This window comes from Lissotriton helveticus, chromosome 3_1 (genome assembly GCF_964261635.1).
Source record: "Lissotriton helveticus chromosome 3_1, aLisHel1.1, whole genome shotgun sequence".
NCBI classification, from domain to species: domain Eukaryota; kingdom Metazoa; phylum Chordata; class Amphibia; order Caudata; family Salamandridae; genus Lissotriton; species Lissotriton helveticus.
The window spans coordinates 1,315,744,600-1,315,770,824 of NC_136061.1; the positions used below are offsets into that span (position 1 = coordinate 1,315,744,600).

General features: G+C 46.4%; 1 protein-coding gene across 3 annotated transcripts in view; it reads left to right on the forward strand.

Annotated features, from left to right (window-relative positions):
- Positions 1–26,225, forward strand: part of NFRKB (nuclear factor related to kappaB binding protein) — a 1,053,863-nt gene that overhangs the window by 452,448 nt on the left and 575,190 nt on the right. For all 3 annotated transcript variants that reach the window (XM_078681973.1, XM_078681971.1, XM_078681974.1), the window contains exon 17: positions 3,200–3,306. In XM_078681973.1, the coding sequence (XP_078538099.1) occupies positions 3,200–3,306 (107 nt within the window). The remainder of the gene's footprint in view (positions 1–3,199; positions 3,307–26,225) is intronic.

Consider the following 26,225-nt stretch of genomic DNA (forward strand, 5'->3'; position numbering starts at 1 on the left):
ACAAAATTATTTCTCTGGATGCTTCTGTTCAAAACATTATTTGTTACCTTTTGCACCTACATCCAACTGGTCTAGCTTTCACTTCTATTTGCTTGCACCTTGCAGCAATGATGGCGTATTTTCAGAACAGACTGCATTTATCCTTGTTCAAGGTTCCTGTCATTAAAGCCTTTATGGAGGGCTTAAAGAGAGCAATACCACCCAGAATACCTCTGGCAACAGTGTGGAACCATAACATTGTACTATCAAGACCTATGGGTCCACCCTTTGAATCGTTACATAATTGTCCTTTACATTTCCTTTCATGCAAGTTGCATTTCTCATTGCAATCACTTCATTAAGGAGAGTTGGAGAACTACAGGCATTAACCTTAATCTTCCAGCTCAACAAAGATTGGGTAATACTTTGCACCTATCCAAAGTTCCTCCCTAAAGTAGTTTCTGCTTTTCATATTAACAAATCGGTTGAGTTACCTGTGTTCTTGCCTAAACCTGATTCTGTAGCAGAACGGGCTTTTCACACACTTGATGTCAGAAGAGTGTTATTGTACTATATTTAGAGGACAAAACATTTACGTGAGACAAAGCAACTGTGTGTTGCTTTTGCTCCACCTCACAAAGGCAATCCTATCTCTAAATCTGGTATTTCACGATGGATTGTTAAATTAATTCAAACTTGCTATCCAAAAGCTAAAATAACTTTATACCCCCTAGAGCGCATTTCACTCGCAAAATAGGGGCATCAAGGGCATTTTTAGGTAACATTAATATAGTTGACATTTGTAAAGCAGCAACATGGTCTACGCCACATACATTTACCAAACACTATTGTGTAGATGTTTCAGCACATGAACAAGCCAATGTAGGGCAAGTAGCGCTAAAGACACCTTTTCAGACAACTGCAACATCTACTGGTTAGCCACTGCTTTGGCAGAATACTGATACAAAGTCTATGCAAAGCAAGTGTATCTACAGCACACGCACCTCAAACGGATTATATTACTTACCCAGTAAGCATCGGTTTTTGCCATGTAGAGCTGTAGATTCACAAGCGCCCTCCCCGGACACCTGTTATTGTAGCATTTCCCATTATCTATATTAAAAACGCATGGACATCCCTGTACTACATTTATTTACTCCATTCTCATCCTCTTGCTGGAAAACAATCTAACTATGGAGTCGATGCCCATGCGCACTATCACCGAAAGGAGGAGTCACCTTACGTCGTGACTGGAAAGACTTCTTCGAAGAAAAACAATTTGCAAACTTCTGGACCCAACACTAGATGGCAGGAGTATGCAAAGCATGTGAATCTACAGTTCTACATGCCAAAAACAGATGCTTACTGGGTAAGTAACATAATCCTTCCACCGCGAACAACATCAGTACCTTGGTGGAATTTCTAATGTTGTTCTCAGTAAACTAAATTCCACACCTTTTGAACCACTGCATTCTTGTCTTCTGCAGTTCCTCTCTTGGAAGGTAGCGTTCCTCCAGGCTATAACTTCCCTAAAAAGAGTTCTTGAAATCCGTGCTCTAACTGGAGAAGCGCCTTACGGAAATTTGTATTGGTTAATTAATCTGTCCCTCTTCAAAACTCTAAAGTAAAAACATGAGATCTCAAGAGTGCAAGCATAACACAACTAATCCTACATGAAAAATGACTCACATAATACTAATTTTCTACCTAATTACCTCTAACCTTGACTTTTGAAGTAGAATGCTACTCGCAAAGCAAATCAATTCCTCCTCATGGGTAATAAGTGCTGTATAAATGCAATTTACAGCTACCATTTAATGTGTGCTTCCGCAGTGGTCAAATGCTTTTTGCAGAAATTATCTTTTTACCCTTAGTTCAATGGAAAACCTTTCAAGAGTAGCTAGGTGGTTTGTGTTGAGAGCCGTTCCTTCATATTTTTGTAAAGGGACTTTTCCTTACTTTTGTTGGTACAAAGTTGCTGTGATGCTAGTTAGCACACAATTAAGTTACTTACTTGTGTGCCAAGTAGTATCATAGATACTTTGTGCATATTTCTGGCTCACATCATTTTTTAATGAGCTAGCCATTTTTCTGTCCTTTCTGTTGCATCTCCTGAATAAAAATGCCTGTGTTGGTTGGCACTCTTCCCCGTCTTTTTCCATTGGTCATGTTGAGGGATGTCCTCCTGTCTGCAGTCACAGCAATTTCAACACTCCATAGCATGAACAGCAGTTTTTGCACAGGAGCATTTCCTGCCAGCCTGCAATGGGGATACATGATCCAGAGAAGCAGAGACCAGAGAAGGGAGCTAGACAGGCGAAATAATGTTGTTTTGGCTACCTTAACGTAAGCATGGTTGCTGGTTTCTTCTAGATTGCGTCCAGCCACTTTTCCACATTCTGAAAGGACAGAGATGAAGAGTGGGGTGGATGTTTATCACATTCGACAAACCATCCTATCAGTGATATGACTTCTTGCCCATTGATGCTACGTTTGATGGGTGACCATACATAACGGTGCTGTTCGTTATGAGCTTCGTTTCCTCAAAGTATATTGACCTTTGATTAGGGATAGCTTACAGTGGCAGCTGCCACTCTTTGCTGTCTCTTGGTACCCACTCACTGCCCTTCCTAACTCTGCTGTCATCTAGGCAGCAGAAAGAATAGAAAGCAAGCAGGATCTGTAAGCACCATGTTTACTTTCTGTTGTTGACATGCCTTGCCCTAGCCTTAGTGCCTTCTGAGTAAAAAAGGAGATTAAGGAGCATTGGTGACACATTGAAGTCATCAGAGGTCAAAGGGTGTGTATCTTCACTTATGCTACCCCTGTCATTTTGATGAATCATTGCTCATGCTGAGGGTCGATGAAAAAGAACATTTAACAGTCCATTAGCATCTTCACGAGACACAAAATATGATAGAGCATAAATAATTACTGAAATGCAAAAGGAACAGAAAAAACAAACCCCTGCATGCGTGTGGGCATAAAAGCGGCAAATTGGCAACAGAAAATTAGTAGCTTAAAAGATGCAGGTGAAGATTGTATTGCCAAACTTAGTTCATAAGAAATTACTGAGGTTGGTCCCAGTTAGAGTGTGTGGATTGATCTCTGAAACAGGATGGAGTGGAAAGACTTGAATTTTACTGGACATTTTTTAGAGATGCCCTAGATTGCTCCCACATGTAATATTTAACCCACCTTTTTTCTCTACCCCACCCAGTACGTGATGCAGCAGCCCGTCTCCCAAATGGAGAAGGAACTCGTGCCGAGATCTGCGAACTACTAAAAGATTCACAGTTCCTCGCCCCAGATGTCACAAGTGCACAGGTGAGAGGGTGAGGGTAGTATCAATCTAATCTGTTTCCAGACTATACATATTAAACTACCTATTGACACACTTGGTTTTCTATCTTCAGTTTCTGGCACTGTATATTTTACTATATTGGATTAATGTCTGACTGGCTGAAATCTTGTGTGCATCTGTACAAGCACAAACATTTAAAGGTGTTGTCTGCAGTCGTAAGAATTTATTGTGTACTAATGCACATCATGCATTTCCTGTCACTTTGTTTGTCCAAAAAAGTTCATTTTCTGGTAGAAATTTTGAGTAGTAATTTAGTTACTCCTACATTATGGTTCACTTTAAACCAGTTGGTACATTACCACCTTGTTATTCGCCTCTCAGTGGCTCATATGCAAAGGTGTGTGCGCCCATTAGCACGCATCCTTGTGTTTATTATGTGGGGGTGGGCCCTCTCTATAGTGCTAATTTTTCTGCAGATTGAGTGGACTTGAACTAATTTTTCTCATTCCAATGTTCCCCGCTAAAGGGCCCACCCTGCCATTTCCTACTTTCTAATTCTTTAGCATGGCATCTTGTTGCTACAACAGCCCCTTCTCTAATAATGTGTGCTTTGCCCCCAAAAGGTTGCAGTGGATGGCTTTCACTCATACTGTGTATCTTTCCTGGACGACAACCATTCAATGCATGTTGCACTCTATGAAAACCATAAAGACAAGATCTGTGAAGAACGGTCTGATTTGTATGCAGAACATGAGCATGCGTTTTCCATCACCTCCTAAGTCTGTGAGTTATGAAGAAGAAAAACACCAGGTTTTGAAGGCTGGTCTTGCAATATGGAATGGAGGCTAGATTTTTTTATGGACCCCCTTTTTGCCTCTGGACACAAATATGCAGGCACCAAAGGGAAAAAAGGGCAGGAAACAAGAGGTACCAGCACCAGCTAAATACTCTACTGTGACCTACGTTTTGTGCCTACCAGTACTGCTACATGCAGACACCTGTCACTGAGCTGCTCACATGGATGGAAGGAGTATGTAACCCTGCCTTTCACTTTCCCTGCCAAATTCTGGAGTGTGAAAACATCCTACTTTTGATCTCTGTTGTGGGAAAGTGCCTCTTTTGACATTGTTAGCCCTCACTTTTTGCCTGGACATTGATGTTGTTTTGATTGTAGTGTACAGGGTTACTGCCAACCTAGTCCCCTGTGCCACGGATCCTTCCCTAAGAACAATTCCACAGTTGGCCCTTCAGGCCCCCTGTAAGTCTCTAGTAAACGGGAAATTGGTCCCTGCCTTAGAACTACAATCTAATAACACTACAAGATACAGATGCTAAACTGTTCGCGGGGATACTGTTGTCAAGTTTATCTGGGTAAAGGACAATCACATTCTCCCGCCAAATCAAACAGGATTTATTAAGGGCCTAAGAACAGCTACCAATATTTTAGCCCTATCTGTATTAATGGACAAAGCAATTTTTACAAAACAACCTTTGTACTTCTGCTTTGTCGACTTTAAATCGGCTTTCGATTGTGTGGATAGAGAACGTCTGTGGGAAAAGTTACAAAAGCAAGGGATCCCACCCCCACTACTAAAGTTGATTTGTCTCCTACATACTTATACTTGGGTCAGAGTGCGGATGGGGGATGATTGGACACTAACTAACGAAATACCAACAACAGGAGGTCTAAAGCAAGGGTGCGTATTGGCCCCATTACTCTTTAACCTGTTCTTAGCAGATTTGACGGATGCACTGAATGATATAAACGCTCATCCACCTAAACTTGCTGACAAACATATATCAAATTTACGATATGCGGATGATGTTGTACTTTTAAGTAATACAAAAGTGGGCTTACAACTGTTAATAGCGCGAATATTTGAGTATTCCAAAGAAAATAGGATGGTAATAAATGAAACAAAATCTAAAGTTATGGTGATTACAAAAAACTCAAGGCTGAAACACAACCAAATGGTTTCTGGGGGAAGCTGCAATTAGAACAAGTAGAAACGTATAGATATTTGGGTGTCTTATTTAACGATAATGGAAATTTTTTCCCACAAAAACTTGATATTTATAGGAAAGCAAATGCTTTGACAGCTGCATTTAGGACTATCCAAAAATCATTTAGCGACCTAACTTATCGCCCCTTCCTAAAGGTGACATCAGCTACGATGCTACCTTCTCTAACATACGGCAGTGAGGCTTTAAATGGAAAAGACGCAGTTACCATCAACAAATCTGTCTCAAAAAACTTCAATACCCTTTTTCACCTGACTAATAATGCATCACAAGCACAAGTTAGGCTGGAATTTGGACTAAATAATCAGCTGTATGCTAGAAAAGGCCAAGCAATTAAAGTATGGTACAGAATAAAAAACGACCAAGACAACCTAATGTCCCAGTTACTATGGAAAGACATTAGTGAAAATAGGAAATCATCAGCCTGGAAATATCTAGACGCGGCACTAGAAGAATTTGAGGTTAGGTCAATTTTGGATACTACCATAACTAAGGAATCATTTAAAAAAACTATTAATAAAACAACAGATCACTTATCGTTTATAAGAGACAAAGACATATTTGTAAAAAAGAAACATGCATGACCCATAATAAATGTTTTCTCAAAAAAGAAGGTACAGCAATACTTGTATACGCCATGGTGGCTGAAAAATAAACACATTTTTATGAAAGCGCGATTTGGTGTATTACTGAGATTATGCCATTTACCGCCGTGGAAAAAAATAGAAAAGGACACATTATGTAGGCTGTGTAAATCTGGGGAGGAAAAAATTATCCATCTATTGTGTCTCTGTCCTGAATTGAAAAACGAAAGAGTGACTATACGAAAGAGACTATTTAACACCTTCAGCGCGGCGCAAATTTTTGCACTGTGCTGAAGGTTCTATTGAGCGGGCGGGGCCATGACGGAACGGTTCCGTCATAAGCACAGCGCAACCGGCGCTCATGACGGAACCGCTCCGTCATGACCGACGAGTAAGAACGTGTAGAAAGGCATAGATACTATGTTTTTCTTCAGACAATATTCTCTGCTTTAGTAAAAAAAATTATGAAAGTATGGAAAAAACTAGATGCGCATAAAACAGAAAACTAATAACTATCATATGTTGTAAATTCTTAATGTAATGAATTTTATCGTGTGTATTTAAGTCAAAGATGTACAGAATTTTAAAGATTTGTTGTTTTATAATTGTATACAATGGATTATTATATGAATTTGTATTATTGTAAGATTTTAATTAATCAAACAATAAAGGATACTTACTTACTAGTAAACAGTACCTATGGCAATGGGAGTGAAGAGGGTCGCTTAAGGACCGTTCACATACGCCATGCTGACTACCACTGCAGCTTGCTTGCCTTGGTGCAGTAAAAACAACAAAGTCAACATGGCACATTTCCTGTATGCCATGCCAGCTAGCCCTGTGTAGGAAAGTAGGATCTGCTTTTGTGGTCACCCCCACTTTTTGCCTGGTGCTAAGCTGTTTTTGAATAGTCTGACTGGGATTCTGCTAATCAGGTCCCCAGTCTCTCTGCTTTCTCCCTTAAATTTTAATGTTCAGTACTTGGGTACATCCCAGATTGGATACTGGGGTACACTGATCAGTCCCTAGTATATGGTACTAAGGTACCCCAGAGGTCCCCCATGGGCAGAATAATGTATTATGCCACCCATGGGAAACCATTCAAACTGTAACTACAGGCCTGCCAATGAAGCCTGTGTAAGCTGGTGCTTACACCACTTACGAAAGATATAGGTTTCCAATATCTAGGGTCACTGCACTTAACCTAAAAGTCACCCCTATAACGGGCCTTTGCAATCCTGAAGGCAGTGTGCTTGGTTCTAAGTGTGAGGGTGCCCCTGCAGGAGGAGGACACCCCTACAGCCTACGGAGCCCTTTCTCCCAGGTTGTAAGTGAAGCAGCCATATACTCTATAAAGGGGTAGAGCGTAATTACATGATGGCCATCTCGAAATCGCCTGCAACAAATCCTATCATGTTTGGTATCAAACATGTTGGAATCATACCCTCAAACTGTAAACGGTGTGAGAGGTATGATTTCAAGCACTGGAAGAGCCCTCAGTTCGGCTCTCAGTGCTCCCGGTACCTGTCTTCTAGACCTGGACAGCACAACATGGCTGCTGCCAACCAGAGACACGATTCTGCTCTCCTACTGCTGAGCCAAGCTCGAGCAGGGGAAGGCAGAACAATAGGTATCCTGTCACAGGGAGGGTGGGTCCCTAGATTCGTCGTGGGACACGATTCAATTCAAACACTACTTCAACTTCTACTGTTTGGGCACTCTGGGCTTCCTTTGGGCTCCATTCCGTCCTCCTTTCAGTCTGCTGCATTGTCTGTGCCTCTGCACCATATTGGTACCTTCCAAGGCCTGTGGGCATCCAAGACACTTGAAGGAATCGCCCTTCAAGTGAAGGAGTCACTTTCCTGCATCTGCAGGCAGTGCAACCAAGCTGACTGGTCTGTTGATCCTGATCTCCTACAGACTCCTGCAACACAGGTGGGTGTTCTCCACAGCTCTCTAGGCCTTCCCTGCCCTCTCACCAAGTTTGAGGCCAGTATCCCTCGTGGGAGCCACAGGAACTGAACCCCTGTGCTCCACGTCGACTTGCTGTTGCAAAGGCTTGTTGGCTTCCCTCCACCAGGATCTTTGGACTCCAACTAGCCCCAAACTCAAGCTTCTCCAGTGACCAGAATCTTCGTCCATACCACATTGCTTGCACCGTGGTCTGCATCTTTTGGTGAGCTGCTCGAGGTCCTCTTGCGACTCCAGTGTCTCCGGCCTTTGGGTCCTGTTGAGGTTCACCTTTATTTCTTTTGGGCTCCCCTGATTGCTCAGGGTCTGCCCTGACTCCCCTGCTTGTGGTGAGTCCCCTGGACCATGCTGGTCCCGACATTGCACCTTCTTCGACATCCACATTGGTTGCAGTTGCCAAGGTTTGTTGGTGATTCTGACAGATACTGACCCCTCAGTGCATGACATATGACTTTGGACAGCTCGTGCACAGCTCCTGGTCTTCCTCAGCGTCTCCATGTCCATACTGCTACAGAGTCAAGGTCACAGTCAACTCTCCTGCAACACCAACATCGGTGAGCATTCGTCTGCCAGATCTCCTAGTCACTCCTGAGGGACATAGACTCTGTCCTCTCTGCTTGCAGGTACTTCTCATCCTGAATTCACCTTCAGATTCCACCAGACACTTTCTCCTTTTCTAGCAACGGCACTTTCCTCAAGTCCTCCATTGGGTTCGTCTGCGGTTTCTGACACCAATTCACACCTATGCACCCGGCTGCCCTGGTGTAGGTAATGTGGGTACTAGGATATCTACGGTGGGGTGGCTCTCCAACCTTCTGTCTTCCACAGGGTTTCTTCAGGTTCCACTGGGAAGGGTCCTTAATCTTTAAAATTGCAACCGTGAATTACATGTTGATTTGTATGGAGAACGCAGAGTGGTTCCCACCTTGCACATGCTCTCCATGGGGTCCCTATCTACTCACCTTGGGTGGTTCCTTGGGTCCCCAGCACTTCTGCGTCCTCTCGACCCTGTCTTGACCCGAGTTGTGGTTCTTCTACTACTTTCTTAGTAAATGGTTTGGTCCCCCCTGGGGTCCACTGTGTATCTTGTTCTATTTACGTAATTTAGTTGCAAAGTATTGTGTGAATTGTGCATATCTCCAGGTAGGAAATATTTGTAGAGTATTAGAGACTATTATATAATAAATACATATTTTTTATAAATACCTTGTGTGGTTCTTTTTCACTTCATCTACACTATAAGATTGCATTCTGGTAAAACAAGCTGCTTTACACTCCTTCTGGACTAAGCCCGAAGGCTAAGGCAGTGGTTCTCAAATGTTTTAGAGTTGGGGCTCCCTTGAGCCATGCAATAAATGTCTTTTACTCCTCTTTGTTAGGCCTAAGGCTGCTCACCCACACTACCACTAATAGAGCACTTTGTGTTTTGCGTTGAGCTTTGTACACTTCTGGGGAACCCTTGGACTCTCTGCACAGTATAACCACTTCATATATCTGTACTACCTCTGATACTGTGGATAGTAGCTTTCTATCCTCCCATCCGTACCTTTTGGTCTGTCTTCGCCAAGCAGGTGTTTCCTTTGAATGGTACATTTGCTTAGAAAGTTCAGCTACATGAAGAATGTTTAGGGTTATTCTGAGGACCTAAATAATGATTATCTTTTGATTGAGGTTGATACTGTGCGGCGACTCTAGTTCACAGTGCTCATGGACCTAAACACCCTTAAATTATTTTTCACACAGCAAGATAAAGTAGAGTGTATACCAAAGAAGGTGTATGCTCTGCACTTGCACAATTGTTCGGAAGGTATTCTCCAATTTTTAACAGCTCAATTTTTACTTAAATACTTTACTGACATCATGACATTTTGCTTCCATTAAAGCTCATCACAGGAACTCAGCCTTGTTAGGTGGTGCGAACTTTGAATACTGCAGAGCAATTCAAATGGTAAAATTCCTAGATACCTTTTCCAGCAAGGAAGAACATTCTTGGTGCAGACTGTTAGGGCCACATAAACCTAATTTGAGTTACTGCACAAGATCAGAATTGCCAATTCAAGATGCGGACTTTGGATCCTGCTTAGCTCCAGTTACAGAAGGTACATTATTACATCACCTTGAAAGGCTGCCTAGGGAGGACATACAGATCAAATCAGTCCTCATTTTTCCATCCATCTTCCACATGACTTTGTCTTTGAATTTCTCTAAACCGTCTTTGCTACCATCAAGAAGGGTTTAGTTCATAGATGTCAATATACATGCAGGTTGGCTGAGGGCCTTCACACCAGCACAAAGTATTATCCATCAAAGAGGCAATGGCTCTCTTTCAGTGGCGCCAACTTCTGTTTCTAGTTACCTCTAGGGTAGCAGTCACCTTCTTAATGAGTTAAAGCCTAGTCGTCTTAGGTATTAGTGCACTTTATAAATTATTTTAATTTCATTTCAGTTGTTACTCATGCATAGCTGCATATGTGATCCCTGAAGCGAAGCACTGGGACCAATTTCTGTACAGCCAGTTTGAGTCTGTCTCTCTGCTGCCATCTCTGAGGTGATTGGTGAGTGCTTCAGATGTCTTAGTACGGATGAGGGTGTCGGTGGAAGGACCTAACTGTGAGAACACAACACCAATTGATTAGAGTCCAGGCTGGCTTCCAGGCCTTAACCCTTTTTTCTGATGGTTTTGTATGAAGTAACTACAATATGCATGGCACCTGTGAGAAGTTGGCCTGATATATAATGTTCACTATTCTAGTGAGCACTCTGTATCAGTCCAAACAACCCTTTTTGATGATTGGTTGTAAGTCAACCTTATAGACCAGCTATCCTAGTAGCATGGATACGAGCAGTCTAAGGCTAAGACTCTAGAGGGCGTGTTAAGCCAGCTGTTTTACCATCACATTACCCCTTGAACACCAAGTGAAAGGACACCACACAAGTTGTTATGAAAATAAACAGATATTTATTTATAACAAGTCTACCCTGAACTCTTTATGAGTCAGGGAGCTAAGCACACAACAAAACTCTTACGAAAATACTTTAAGTCGCACAATTTACACAAATGCCCGAGGGGCACGAAAAACCATATATTACAAAAGTCAATCAATCAATCAATCAGTGACACTTATAAAGCGCGCTACATACCCGTAGGGTCTCAAGGCGCTGGGGGGGGGGGGGCCGCTACTGCTCGAACAGCCAGGTCTTCAGCTTCTTCCTGAAGGAGAGGTGGTCTTGGGTCAGGCGCAGGTCGGTCGGGAGGGAGTTCCAGGTCTTGGCGGCCAGGTAGGAGAAGGACCTTCCTCCTGTAGTCGCTCTTCGGGTGCGGGGGACGGCGGCGAGGGCGTGGTTGGCTGATCGGAGGTGGCGTTTGGGAGCGTAGAAGTTGACTCGGCTGTTGAGGTAGCTCGGGCCTTGATCGTGTAGAGCTTTGTGTGCGTGGGTGAGGAGGCGGAAGGTGATTCTTTTGTTGACGGGGAGCCAGTGAAGGTCTCTCAGATGTCCGGAGATGTGGCTGGTTCGTGGGATGTCGAGGATGAGTCTGGCTGAGGCGTTCTGGATCCGCTGGAGTCTCTTCTGGAGCTTGGCGGTGGTACCGGCGTATAGGGCGTTGCCGTAGTCCAGACGGCTGGTGACGAGGGCCTGGGTGACGGTCTTCCTGGTCTCGGTGGGGATCCACCAGAAGATCTTTCGTAGCATGCGCAGGATGTTGAAGCACGACGAGGAGACGGCGTTGACTTGTCTGGTCATGGAGAGGGAGGAGTCCAGGATGAATCCCAGGTTGCGTGCGTGGTCTGTCGGTTTGGGTGCGGTGCCCAGGGCGGGTGGCCACCAGGAGTCGTCCCAGGCGGAGGGTGAAGAGCCCAGGATGAGGACCTCCGTCTTGTCTGAGTTCAGTTTCAGGCGGCTGGTCGTCATCCACTCGGCTACCTCTTTCATCCCTTCGTGCAGGTTGGCTCTGGCGGCGGCGGGGTCGTTGGTCAGGGAGAGGATCAGCTGGGTGTCGTCGGCGTAGGAGATTATGCTGAGGTTGTGTTTGCGTACGATGGCCGCGAGGGGGCTCATGTAGACGTTGAAGAGGGTGGGGCTCAGAGATGATCCTTGGGGGACGCCGCAGATGACTTCGGAGGCCTCTGACTTGTACGGTGGCAGGCGGACTCTCTGTGTTCTTCCGTCGAGGAAGGAGATGATCCATTCCAGTGCCTTCTCCTGAATTCCGACGTCGCTGAGGCGCTGCACTAGGGTGCGGTGGCAGACAGTGTCGAATGCCGCGGAGAGGTCTAGGAGGATGAGGGCCGCTGTTTCTCCATTGTCCATCAGGGCATGGAATGCGAATTACTAGCAGGTAAGTAACTATTCTCATAGACTTTAGAAACGCTAGGCCTACAATACTAAACCCTTAGATTAGTAGCAGGAGGCCTGTGGACGTCGTGTGCAGAGTGGGAACTCTCACGCGTAAGGCGGGAAAAAGTCTATGGAGGCTAGCAAAGACAAAGTTACTGTTCTCGGGCGAACCCGACTAGGTGGGTCGAAAACAAGAGTGGATCCGAACACTTAAAATGTTGGACTATGCTGAAGCACCGGAGTACTTGGTTTACCTAGCCCAGGGGCTGCGGCTGCATAGGGTTCAAGTTGCGTCGGAAACCCTCGTTGAAGATCCAGGAGCCTGAAGAAAGAAGTTGCTGGCAGGTGGCCAGTGAAGGAGTTTGTGGTGATCCAAGCCTGGATCAGGGAAGAAGAAACCTGTAAGCAGAGGGGACCAAGTTCTGAATCACTAGCCAGTGATTTGAGTGGGCACCAGGATGGCACCGGACGAAGTCACCTCAGCCAGGTGAGTGGGCGCTGCTGGGCTTTGCAGTCTCTCGGACCAGGAGGCGTTGTCGGCGACCAGGATGGAGGTGCGAGCTGTCCCACGAAGGTACTTGCTGTCGACGTCGCTGGACCCAGGATTGGGCAACAAGTCTTGGCAAATGCAAGGCCCACGCGGTGGACCTAAAATGGCGTCTTGAGTGGACCAGGAGGGTCCAGGGTGCTCCTCTTTTGGAGGGGAGCAAGGGCTAGTCTGGAGCAACCAGACCAGCAGTGGTTGTCGTCGTGGGGCGTCGTGAGAGGGCCACTAGCCAACGGGCAAGCGACCTGGACAACGCGGTTAGCAGCAAAGAGCAGAAGGGCCCCACGCAGATCTCGTGGATGCAGGGGGGCTGAACTTCGGTGCTGGAGCTGCTCAGGGTCGGGGCTTCTCATACCCCAAAGCACTCGGTCGAGGGTCACTCGGTGGTCGTGCTGGACAAGCGTCGTGCAGTTCTGAAGATGGCCGGTCCCTCGAGGTCTCGTCGCACCCACGGATCACAGCTGGGCTGATGATGTAGGTTGAGGTCAGAGGTGCCAGGGAAGCCGGTTCTCGTCGTGCTGGAGCAGTCTTGATCCGGAGGAGAGACTGGCAACAAACCGCGATGCTTGGTTGGTGCCTGCTGCTGCAGGGTGACTACTCCTTAGTCACAAGGGAGAAACTTGGGAAGAAGTCTTGAGTTCCTTTCGTGGAAAGTAGTTTCAGGATTCAAAGATGATCTGATTTGGAAGGGGGCCAGTTCCTACCTTTATCCTGCAAAAAGGGGCTGGCACGCGACTAAGTCCTGCCCTATGGGTGGGACTAGGAGGGGGGTGGTTACACCCCTCTCCTTTGGCGGGCTTTCCCCAGATCAGGGGCTGGAGTGCCCCTGGAACTGGTTCCAGCCGGCCTATGCACAGTGAGCACTGGGGTGCCACTTGCAGTCACCTTCCTCTAAAGCCCTGCCTACCTAGGATACACAAAATCCTGTCTGGGACGGTGCTGGCACCGCCCCTGGCAGGAAACCCTTTGTCCTTGCCTCCTGGGCTGGGAGGACTCCCAGCAGCAGGAGGGCAGACTTGTGTCTCGGTGGCAGCATCCATTTTGTGGAGCTAAGGCTCTGTCTGACTTTAACCGGGGTTACAGGTTACATACATGTCGTGTCCCTCTAGAAGGGTGGAATGCTAACCCCGTCGCCAGAATTGGCGAGGGGTTAGTATTCCAATTCGTATGACACCTTACTCGACATGTTTTGATAAAGCGATACCAGAGTTGGCACATAACCGCGAGGATTGTAATGCACTTAAGAGTATATGGTATGCGATATCATGGAAACGGCTAAGGGATGGATCCCGAAAGCCGCAGACAGGCTCAGCTCATGCCAGAGCACTATCTCACACGATTCCAAGCACTCTGCCTTCAGGATTGTTAAGGCCTGCCATAGGAGTGACTGATAGGAGATCTGTGTGCCCATTTTAGGGTTAGATATAGGAATACTATATCTAAAGCAAAGGGTGATTACACCACCTTGCCCCAGCCGTCGTGCAGCCAGTTGTGTCAGATTTGGATGGCCAGCCAGGGGTGGCATAATACATGCTGCAGCCCCTGGTAGGCCCTGGGTACCCCTATGCCCTGGGCACCTAAGGTACTCTGTACAGGGACTGATAAGGTGACTCAGTATCCAATTAGATATGTACCTAAGGTACATGGAATCCATTTTACAGAGAGAGCAGTAGGCCTGGGGTCCTGAATAGCAGGGCCCCAGGTCAACTAAGTCAGAAAACCAGCAAAACACCAGGCAAAAAGTTGGGGGCAACCATAGTCAGGGATCTACCTTCCTACAGCACCCCTACCCATTTCCAGCAGGAAGTAAAGGGGTTGGTCAACAACGCTATGTGGGGTGGCACTAGACATATGGCAGTGTCCTATTTTGTAGAGCATGTTACTGTTACTTTACATGCCTGCAAGAAAGGAAACTATGAGAATGAGCAGCATAAGCAGGCATATTCACTTGCTTAACCAGGAAGTGTCAGACTCCACCTTCAAAGTATATAGTCGACTACATCAGAACATACAGTACAGTGATTTTGCCTCCTGGATTAGCAGAAGTCTCGTTATTGATTGATCAGATGTTCCACATGCCTTTTTCCACATGCCTTTTTAGTATCTCGTAAGTGAGGACTGTTTTATGTTTTGAAAACGTCTTAGCATGCTGAGTGGACTCAATTTCTGGCAAGAAACTGTCACATAACAAGCATTTACTAGCAAAATACAAGTGATGCCAAAGTTATTCAAATTTAAACGTAATTATTTAAGGGGACAGATACCATCAATTATCTATCTCCAACATACACATTTATACTGACTAAATCAACTGTCCTATTTTTATGTTCATCTTATGGCTAATTTTCTAAAGAAAACACAAAACACATAAATGATATGTAGTCTTCATATATTAATCTTTAAAGATTCTCTTTAAGATCTTTAGTATTTTGGTCATACACAAAGAATCACACAATACATATTCTTATGTCAAGTAATTTTCAACAGGACATGCAAGCAAAATAACAAATAAAGTGAAACAATCGTTGACCCTTAATCCATGGGTTATGTCTGAAGCCCAATAGTTTGCAAAATAAGGAAAAATTGGTAGTGTCTCTGGTAACCTTAATTCCTTTTTCGAACACCAAAAAATATATGTATATATGGGTCAGTGAAGCACAACTTAATGTTTTTGTGGCTCCTCAAGTCAATCCAACTCCTAGGGAATATATCCCATATTGCTTCCAAATCAAACCAAGGGTGTTGAAATCAATAGTAAACTGTCGACGCGTTTCGGCCTGTCAAGCAGTTTCAGGCCTCACCAGGACAATGGGCAAACAAAACACGCAGTATTTAACCGCATTTAAAGCTGGTGGAAATCCCAGCTTTGTATCAAATTCGTTTACACAATTCTATATCATATCGGGAGTATAATATGGCAATTTTCCATTTCGGCGGTACAACCTTGCATCCATAAAGTGTGCCTTCACCAGAATACGACGTCGTAAGAGTATGTCAGTTCCGGTGAGACTGTAAGAAACGAGTGAAGGGATACCAATTGGCGTGACTCAGAGACGCTTCCAGGTCCAGACACTTTTTGGAGTAAAGTCTTTTGTGCGGACCCGGTATTCTGGTGTAGGCACACTTTATGGATGCAAGGTTGTACCGCCGAAATGGAAAATTGCCATATTATACTCCCGATATGATATAGAGTTGTGTAAACAAATTTGATACAAAGCTGGGATTTCCACCAGCTTTAAATGTGGTTAAATACTGCGTGTTTTGTTTGCCCATTGTCCTGATGAGGCCTGAAACTGCTTGACAGGCCGAAACGCGTCGACTGTTTACTATTGATTTCGACACCCTTGGTTTGATTTGGAAGCAATATGGGATATATTCCCTAGGAGTTGGATTGACTTGAGGAGCCACAAAAACATTGAGTTGTGCTTCACTGACCCCTATATACATATATTTATTGGTGTTCGAAAAAGGAATTAAGGTTACCAGAGACACTACCAATTTTTCCTTATTTTGCAAACTATTGGGCTTCAGACATAACCCATGGATTAAGGGTCAACAATTGTTTAACTTTATTTGTTATTTTGCTTGCATGTCCTGTTGAAAATTACTTGACATAAGAATATGTATTGTGTGATTCTTTGTGTATGACCAAAATACTAAAGATCTTAAAGAGAATCTTTAAAGATTAATACATGAAGACTACATATCATTTATGTGTTTTGTGTTTTCTTTAGAAAATTAGCCATAAGATGAACATAAAAATAGGACAGTTGATTTAGTTAGTATAAATGTGTATGTTGGAGATAGATAATTGATGGTATCTGTCCCCTTAAATAATTACGTTTAAATTTGAATACCTTTGGCATCACTTGTATTTTGCTAGTATATACTTACCCAGATGCCGTTTGGTTAAATTGGGTTTCCCCTGTTGTTATTACACACATAACAAGCATTGGCATAACCAATAGGTCTAGCCTTTAGGACGTTATAAGTGTTTAGACAGAGATATTGGCTTTGTCACTCTCTCTAAACTATGTTTTAGAGCTGTGTTGCTGCTGTGCAGCTTGTTTAAAAGTTAAAATAAGTTTAGTGTTATAAGAATTTTTGTTATCTTATATATAACCAAGAAGTACAACTGAATGACCCTATTAAAAAAAGAACATAACAAATGTCTGCTAGCGTTTTGTTCTTGCAGTGCTGGCAACTTCTTTGGGCCTTGTCTAACACTTGCTTATGGTAGTTTTTTTTTGTTTTGTTATAGGGGGATACATAAACGACGGGAGGGTGGATGTTGGGACAAAGTACCTGTGCGAAGCTGGCTTTGTATATGGTGTACACTTAAGTAAGTTGGCACCCTGCACCAATCCAGCCAACCCTTATGGTGATTTTAGTGGTCTTAGACAACCTGAGAAAGCTCTCTAAGTGGTAGCTGTGGAGAGCAGCCTTCAGCTTTGTCCAGAAGGAGTGTGAAGCAGCTTGTTGTACCAGAACATAATCTTATTTATATAGATTAAGTGAAAAAGAACCACACAGTGTATTTATAAAAATACATATTTATTATATAACACACATCAACACATACAGATATCTCATAGCCGGAGAAACACACAATGCAAACAATACTTTTCAATAGAAACAGGTAAGTATCAGGTAATATACAGTGGTCACCAGGGGGGGACCAAACCATATACTAAAAGAGTGGAATGCGAACCATGACTCGAGTTAAGACTACACCCCAGAACACGTAGAAGTGCTAGGGATCCAAAAAACCACCTGTGAGAAGCTGGCCTGGTATATGATGTCCACTAATGTAAGTGGGCACCTTGCAGCAGTCCAAACGACCCTTTTGGTGATTTAAGAGGTCTCCTACAACCTTAGAAAGCTATCCAAATGGTAGCTGTGGAGCGCAGCCTTCAGGCTTAGTCTTGAAAGAGTGTAAAGCAGCTTGTTTTACCAGAATGCAATCCTATAGTATAGATTAAATGAAAAAGAACCACAAAAGGTATTTATTAAAATATGTATTTACTATATAATGCTCTCTAGTGTGTTCCAGTATCTCCCCCGCGGAGATGTACACAAAGCACACAATACTATAGCAAAGAAATCACAGTAAATAGCACTAATACACAGTGGGCCCGGGGTTGGGGGGGTGGGGGTGAGACCAAACCATATACTAAAAATGTGGTATAAGAACCACGACTCGAGTCAGGACAATGTTGAGAGGACGTAGAATCGCTGGGACCCCAAGGTGAGTCGACAGGGACCCCCTGGAGGACACGTGCAGTGTGAGAACATGACTTCGAGCTCCGTACAACTCCATGGGTAAGTCACAGTTGTATTTTTAAAGATTAAGGACCCTTCACAGTGGACCCTGAAGAAACCTTGTGGAAGACAGAAGTTTGTAGAGCCACCCCACCTGGGGATACCGTGGTACCCAAGTTACCTAACCCAGGGAAGCCGGATGCATAGTTGTGACGTGGCGACGGAAACCGCTGTCGAACCCATTGGAGTACTACAGGAAAGTGCAGCTGCTGGGAAAGGAGAAGGTGTCCTTAGGAATCCAAACGTGGATTTGTGATGAAGAGTACCTGAAAGCAGAGGGTACAGAGTCTGGGTCACTTGGGAGTGACCAAGGGCTCAGTAGATGAATGCCCACAGATTTTGGATGCTTCAGGATTGATGTCGATGACCTTGACTCTGCAGCAGTGGGGACCAAGGTACGCTGAGGATGACCAGAAGCCAGATACGAGCTGTTCCACGAAGGATGTTAAGTGCTGAGGGGTCGGTGTCCGGCGGGAGCACCAACAAGCCTTGGCAAAAGCATGCCACAGAGGAAGTAAAGAAGTTGCAGGAAGATGACCAGCAAGGTCCAGGAGACTCACCGCAAGCAGGGTAGTCCGGGCAAACCCAGAGCAATCAGGGGAGCCCAAAGAATATGTCGTTGACCCTCCAGAGGATCCATAGACCGAAGTCACTGAAGTCTCAAGAGGACCTTGTGCAGCTTTACAAAACAGCAGGCCATGGAACACACAGTGTGATGTGGCTGAAGATCTTTGCAGGAGAAGTTGCCAGAGGTTGGGGCAACTTGGAGCCCAATGCACTTGTCGCTAAGTTGCCGACAAGCATATGCACTTGCAAAAGTATGTGGTGCACAGGGGTTCAGCTAATGCACCCCCACAAGGGATTCTGACCTCAAACTCAGTGAGAGGGCAGCCTGGGCACCAGACACGTAGATAGCCACCACCTGTGTTGTTGAACCCTTCGGAGTCGTGATCAGCAGACCGGTCAGCAGTGTTGAGGTGCCTACTCCACAGGTACTGAACCAAACCTGTACGGTGCACAGGCACAGACGATGCAGCAGACTGAAAAGGAGACAAAGTCAGGCCCAAACAAAGTCCAGTGAAGTCCAGAGTGCCCAGACGGTAGACCTGCAGTGGTTTCAGTTCTGAATCTTGTCCATGATAAATCTAGGGATCTACACCCAGGTAAGCCCTTAAGTACCATTAAAAAAGGGTTGGTAAGATTCAGGGGGACCCTCCCAGGGGAGGGCCTGGATAGGTGGGAGGTTACTCCCACGTCCTTTGTCCAGTTTTGTGCCAGAGCCAACAGCTCCCAGGACTGGTTTGAACTGGACTATGCAAAGGGACACAAAATGTGCCCCTCATGCAGACTTTCAAGTGCTGGCAATTGCACCCACTCAGCCCTAATACACTAAATCCTGTCAGGGAGGTGGTCCTCCCTGTGACAGGATGCCTATTGTTCTGCATTCCCCTGCTCGAGCTTGGCTCAGCAGCAGGAGGGCAGGAATGTGTCTCTGGTTGGCAGCAACCATTTTGTGTTGTTCGGGACAAGAAGGCTGGTACCGGGAATACTGAGAGCCTAGCGGAGGGCTCTCCCGGCGGGTGGAATCAAACCTCTCATACCGGTTACCGGTGTGGAGCTATGATTCCAACATGTTTGCACCAAATACGAAAGGGTTTGTTGCAGCCAATTTCGAGATGGTCATCGCGCGGTCACGTAATGCCCCTCTCTATTAGTATATGGCTGCTGCACTGGCAACAGGGGAAAATGGCCTCCGTAGGCTGTAGGGGTGTCCCGCTCATGCAGGGGCACTCTTTCATTTAGAACCTAGCACCGTGCCTTCAGGATTGTTAAGGCCTGCTATGGAGGTGACTTATAGGTTTTAAGTGCAGTGACCCTAAGATATAGTAAACCTATATCTTTAGTAAGTGGTCATGCACCATCTTACACAGGCAGCAATGGTAGGACTGTAGTTCCATTTTGAATAGTCTCTCATGGGTGGCATAAAACATGCTGCGTGTCGGGCCTCGAGTCTCTGGGCAGAAATGTCCAATATGCAGAGGAGCGAAGAAAGAGTCTTTCCTCTCCCCTGAGATACTGCCACCCTCTGTTATTGAATCAAGAAAAGGGTAGAGCTGTATCTCCAGGGAGCGAAGAAACGAGGATGGACCACCAAGGAACTTCTTGACCTATCCTAAAGGATGGTAGGGCGACTCAGTAGGTGAAAGGAAACTACAGCAATAGATAAGCATAAAAGGATAGGTTAAGGAAAAACACCCTATTAAACAACAGGTTATAATAACTCTAGTATAGGCATGGACTGTGTACTTTCACACACTCACAATGGAAATATCAGGATGGAGCTTGTAAGGGGAGTTCCTATCAAATCCAAAAAGAATTTCAAAGGCATACGTCTGCCAATCTTCACAGAACAAAATTGAAACAACAGAAGCTGACACCACCTTGTAAATCCAATCAGAGAAGGCGTTGAGAGTTCACTCACTCTATTGTCGCATAGAACGATACATAAGAACAAATAAATGATAAAGTCACAGCAATTACAAGTTCTATGTTACTCACCTGGTTCGACTTATGCAGGGCCCCAAAAATGCCAAAAATAACACAACGCCAATTTGCGCTTAGTATCTGTTTTCCTGGGAGGGATAAAGGCAGCGGCGTAGGAGAGCGACCTCGCTCTCTGCAGAAGTATACACAAAAAAGTGGCACCTAACGCTTCCTCACACTTGAGGGTGGAAGAACAAAACCATAACAGAAATCAACGCGTCCTGGCGCTTTGTCTTTTGTTTCCTTGAGGAATTGTAGGCAGCGGGGTGTGAGAGCTAACTTGCTCTCTGCAGGGCAAGACCAAATACACGCTGCGCTTCCTCGTACTCGCCTGTGTAAACTCTGGAACCAGCGCGTCCTCGCGCTGTCGGATGAAAGTGATAAAAAAATAAAGAACAGCGCGTCCTCGTTCTAACAGGTGAAAGCGATCAAAAATAAAGAATTGCATGTCCTCGCTCTAACTGGTGAAAGCTATCAAAATTAAACAGCACGTCCTCGCGCTGTTTGGTATTCAGAGCAATGGCAAACAGCGTGAATTAATGCTGCTGAAAGGTTGTTCCAACCGCAAAATCAGGATACTGCCAACCTAATAGGGAGAGTCTGTGGGAATCCAAGAGGAAAAGGGCGTGGCTCAAACAGGATGCAAAGCCAAGCACTAGGGTCCGGGTGCTTCCAGCTTATAAGCTGTGCTGGTCAGCTGACAGGACTCCTGTGCAGTATGGGAAAGCACACAAGCCACAGACCATTCTGATGCATTATGGGAGGGGTAGTTCTCAGACGTATGACAAAAACAGTCAGTATACAGGAAGGCTGGCGTCTAACACTGCGGACCATGGGAGACCTCTCGGGTACCTATGCCCTGGGTAGATGGGTACCATAGACTAGGGACTGACAAGGGTACCCCGGTATCCAATCTGGGGTGTACCTACGTACATACTACAACAGGGTATGGAGAAAGCAGATAGACTGGGGTCCTGATTAGCAGGATGCCAGTCAGAGTAGTCAAAAACAGTGTCACATCAAGCAAAAAGCAGCTGCAATTTTAAAGAAGGATACTTCCCAGTGGACCCTGAAGAAACCCTGTAGAAGACATAAGGTTGGAGAGCAAACCTACCTGTGGATACCTTAGGAACCAGGATACCTGCCCCAGGGGAGACAGGTGCATAGGTGTGAAGTGGCATCAGTAACCACCGTCGAACCCAGTGGAGGACTTCAGGAAGATGCCGCTGCTGGAGAAGGAGAAAGTGTACGGTGGCATCCAAAGGTAGATTCAAGTCGAGAAGTACCCGAAAGCAGAGGGGACAGTTTATGTGCCACTTGAAAGTGACCAGGAGGCACGGAAGATGAATGCCCACCAAGGAGAGTTGATGGTCAACTTGGAGTTGCAGCTGTGAGGACGAGGTGATGCTGTTGATGACCAGGAGCCATTTGCGAGCTGTCCCACGTCGGATGTGGAGAGTTGAGGGGTCGGTATCTGTCAGGAGCACCAACAAACCTTGGCAACTGCATACAACGGGAAAAGTGAAGAAGGTGCAGTGTTGGGACCAGCAAGGTCCAGGTTACTCACCACAAGCAGGGGAGTCAGGACAGGCCCGAACAATCAGGGTAGCCCAAAGAATATGAGGATGACCCTCAGGAGGACCCACAGGCCAGAGGCACTGGAGTCGCGAGAGTACCTCGAGCAGCTCAGAAAGAAGCAGGCCCACGATGCAAATGTTGAGGTGAGGATGAAGATCTTGGTCACTGGAGCTGATTGACGTTGGGGCTACTTGGAGCCCGAAGATCTTGGTGGAAGGAAGTCAGCAAGCCTTTGCAACTGCAAGTCGACGAGGTGCACAGGGGTTCAGTTCCTTCAGCTCCGACGAGGGATACTGTCCTCAAACGTGGTGATAGGACAGGCCAAACCTCGAGGGATGAGAGGAACCACCACCTGTGTTGCTGAGTCTTTTTTTTGTGTCCGTGGGAGCTCAGAATCAGCAGACTAGCTGCGGTGCCTGCGGATGCAGAGAAGTAAGTCCTTCACTTCAAGGGAGATTCCTTCACATGTCTTGGATGCCCACAGGGCTTGGAAGGTTCCTGTATGGTGCACAAGCACTGACGTTGCAGCAGACGAGCAGGGCAAGGAGATCAGGAGCAGCAGGAGTCTTCCCGGTTGTAGCTTTGATTTCCAGAGCGAAGTCCAGCGAAGTTGAGAGTGCCTAGACAGTTGAAGAAGAAGTGGTGTCCGAAATGAATTTTGTCCTACCATGAATCTAGGGACCCACCCAGAAGTAAGACCTTAAAAACTCGAAGGAAAGGGTTGGGACAATTCAGGGGTCCCTCCTAAAGAAGGGACTGGACAAGGGGGAGTATACTTCCCTGTCCTTTATCCAGTTTCTTGCCTGAGTGGGAGCCAACGGGTTTTGAACTGGACTATAGATGGAGGGCACCAAGTGTGCCCTGCACGCAGGCTGTGTGGTGCTGGCAAGCACTTCCACCCTATCCCAATACACTAAATCCTATCTGGGATGTGGCCAAGCCTCACTTTGACAGTACACCTATTGTTCTGCTTTCCTCTGCCTGAGGTTGGCTCAGCAGCAGGAGGGCAAAAACGGGTATCTGGCCGGTAGCAGCCCTGCCTTGCTGCCCGGATTTGGAAGACTGGTACCGGGAGCACCGAGGGCCTCCCAAAGGAGCTTTATGGTGCATGGAATCATAACCCATACCGTATGACTCCTCCTTTCGGTGAGAGTGGGCTTGGGCATCGACTCCATTGTTAAACTTTTTTATCCGCATTGGGTTCGGATGTGAATTGCTGCGCTCTGGTTCAGCACTGTTTCTTGGGTTCCCTTCAACGCGCAATCCACTACCCTTGACAGTACTGTTTCTAGATCGCGTTTCCTATTCTCCACATATCATTTCAAACCAAGAATCTTCGATCCGAAAACTTGTGGAGGGCCGTTAGGCCTACCTGCGCTGGGCTCGCTAGCAGTTGATGGAACGGACTCCAGTGTGCAATATGTGTTTGTCCCCGGAACACGACGAGAAAGACTGCGATGCGTGCCAAACATTTCGATCGAAGAAGACGGTCCTTGGCCGTCGGGCACGACATCACAAAGTGCAACAACAGGGCGGCTCCGTACCGGACATCTTCAGAGAAGATTCCTACCAAAAAAACGATCAAGGAACAAAGGAAGAAGAACATGTCTCCGTGTCCGAAGCCGACTCCGACATGGAAGAAGAGTAGCAAGTTACACTGGGTCAGTGTACTGTGAGTGCAGGAAACCCCTTGCCCCAACAACCAAAACCTAAGATGGCTCCGGTCCTTCCTCTGCCTGCGGGCCAAGGTCGGTACCATGAAAATTTTCAAGCAGCCTGCCCGCTGGCCCGGTGCTGAAACATAAAGAAAAGCCTACCGCCTCTTGATCGAGTCAGCCCCCCCCCCCCCCCCCCCCCCTCCGGCGGCACCAAACCGAAATCCTCGGTGCCGAAAACAAAGCATGTCCATCCACCATCTTTGTCCAAGCCTAAATCTTCAGTGCTGAAGAGTTCGGAGCCCAAACTCTTGACGCCGAAAACTACAACTAAAGAAAAAAAGACTTCAACAAAAGATTTTCGGTCCGATGTTCCACCTCTGGAACGGAAACAAAAAGAACTGGTTATCAACCCAGATACTGGACATATTCATGCACAAATACCTGAAAAAAAGGAAATTGGCACATCCGGATGAACATCCTATACCTCTAAAGAAAATGAATATGGGTACAAACCCATCCCCACCTAATATTCCACCTCCTTCACCTACTAATCCTCACCTACTTATTACCCCCACTAATCCACCACCACCACTATCACCTGACCCACAGGATGAGGGGGATGGGGATGACAACAGGCCACAAGATGCTGATCCATGAGAGGATTATAATACTGATCCACATACAGACACTGACCCTGATTTGTAACCATCCAGGCCATCAACTCCTGATAACAATATAGGTTATATTGAGCTTCTTAATAGGGCTGCTCACTATCATGGGGTGGAATAACAAAGAAACTATAGGAGAGGACTTCTTTTTCGAGACATTAAGCTCCAGTCAAAAAAACAACACACACTTTACCAATGCTTAAGGGGAGGCTTAAGCATGCAGACGAGGTTTTCAAAGACCTGGTCCGGGCAAGAATAATCACGCCCAGAGTTAAGAATAATGTAACCAGCACCTACTGACCCTGTGCACATCAAAGGTCAACTGCCCTTAGACCCTTTGGTGGTCTCTAATGCTCGTAAAAGAGCAAATTCGCAAACAACAGGTGAGGCCCCTCCACCTGATAAAGAGTACAAGTTAATTGATGCCTCTGGTAAAAGGGTAGCTTCTCAGGCAGCTAATCACTGGCTCATTGCCAATGTTCAGGCTTTGCTAGCCAGATATGATAGAGATCATTATGATGAGTTGGAAAAATGTATCCAATATCTGCCTGGTGAGCATAAAGCTAAGGCAAATGATCTCCTAAAAGAAAGAAAACTCATTACCAATACCTCCATCAAATGTGCATTAGATGCAAAAGACACAGCAGCACGTGCAGTAAACACAAGCGTGTTGCTACGCAGACACGCATGGTTAAGAATATCTGAAAGAAACAGGTTAGTATTAGATTCCTTACCATAGAATATCCCCAGGCGTCAGACTGGATCCGGAAATTTTTGCGTAGCAGTACCCTTGCGCTTCGGCAGGCGTCGTCTGCGTCCATCGTCGGCGTCGTGGGCGCCGTGATGACGTCGTCGGAGTACTTAGACGCCGCCTCCGCTTGCTGACGTCAGTTCTTCTTTTTTCCGCGCCAGCAGCGCAGATCTGGAAAAAGTGGTACCTTGGTCATTTTCTGACTAAACTTTTTACGATCCCTTTTGATCATTTTTTTCGAGTCTTCGACTCCGAACGGTGCCGTTAGAGATGCCAGGTTTTAGGCCCTGTGAGGACTGCGACCGACTTATGTCGGTCACCGACCCCCACCGCCGGTGTCACCTCTGTCTCGGCGTCGACCATTTCGACAAGACCTGCTCCGACTGCCGGGCCCTGACTTCGAAAGCTAGGCGGGAGCGGTCCCGCAAGCGACTCGAGTTCTGGCAGTCGGCCCGCGCCGCGAGAGGTCCCGGTCCGGACGGAGGTCGAGGGACCGGTCGCGGGATCGGAGCCATCATACCTCCGGGAGTCAACATCACTCCTCAGGTTCGAAGTCGTCAGGTAAGCACAAGAAGTCGAAGAGACGTCTTCGCTCTTCCGACTCCCCCCCGACGCTCGCGCGACGTGGCCGGGGGTTCGGGTAACACCGCCCACACGGCTCCGTCAGAGTCGCGGACGTCGCGTCCGGCCCCATACCCTCCGGTCCCTGGGCCGCACGCGACGTCGGAGGAGATCGAGCGCTTCCTCATGGCCATGAGGTCTATCACTCCTCTGGCGGGCTCCGCGGCGTCTTCGGGCCCGGCGGACCCGTCTGGGGGCTTTAGCGGGTCGGTGGCTTCGGCCCCGCCGCTGTCAGGTGCTTCGGCCCCGCCGCCGCAGGGCCCCACTGGATCCGCTTCTGGATCCGGGTCATCGCCGGTTGACCTGACGACCTCACTGGCGCCGGTCCCTCAGGTGCC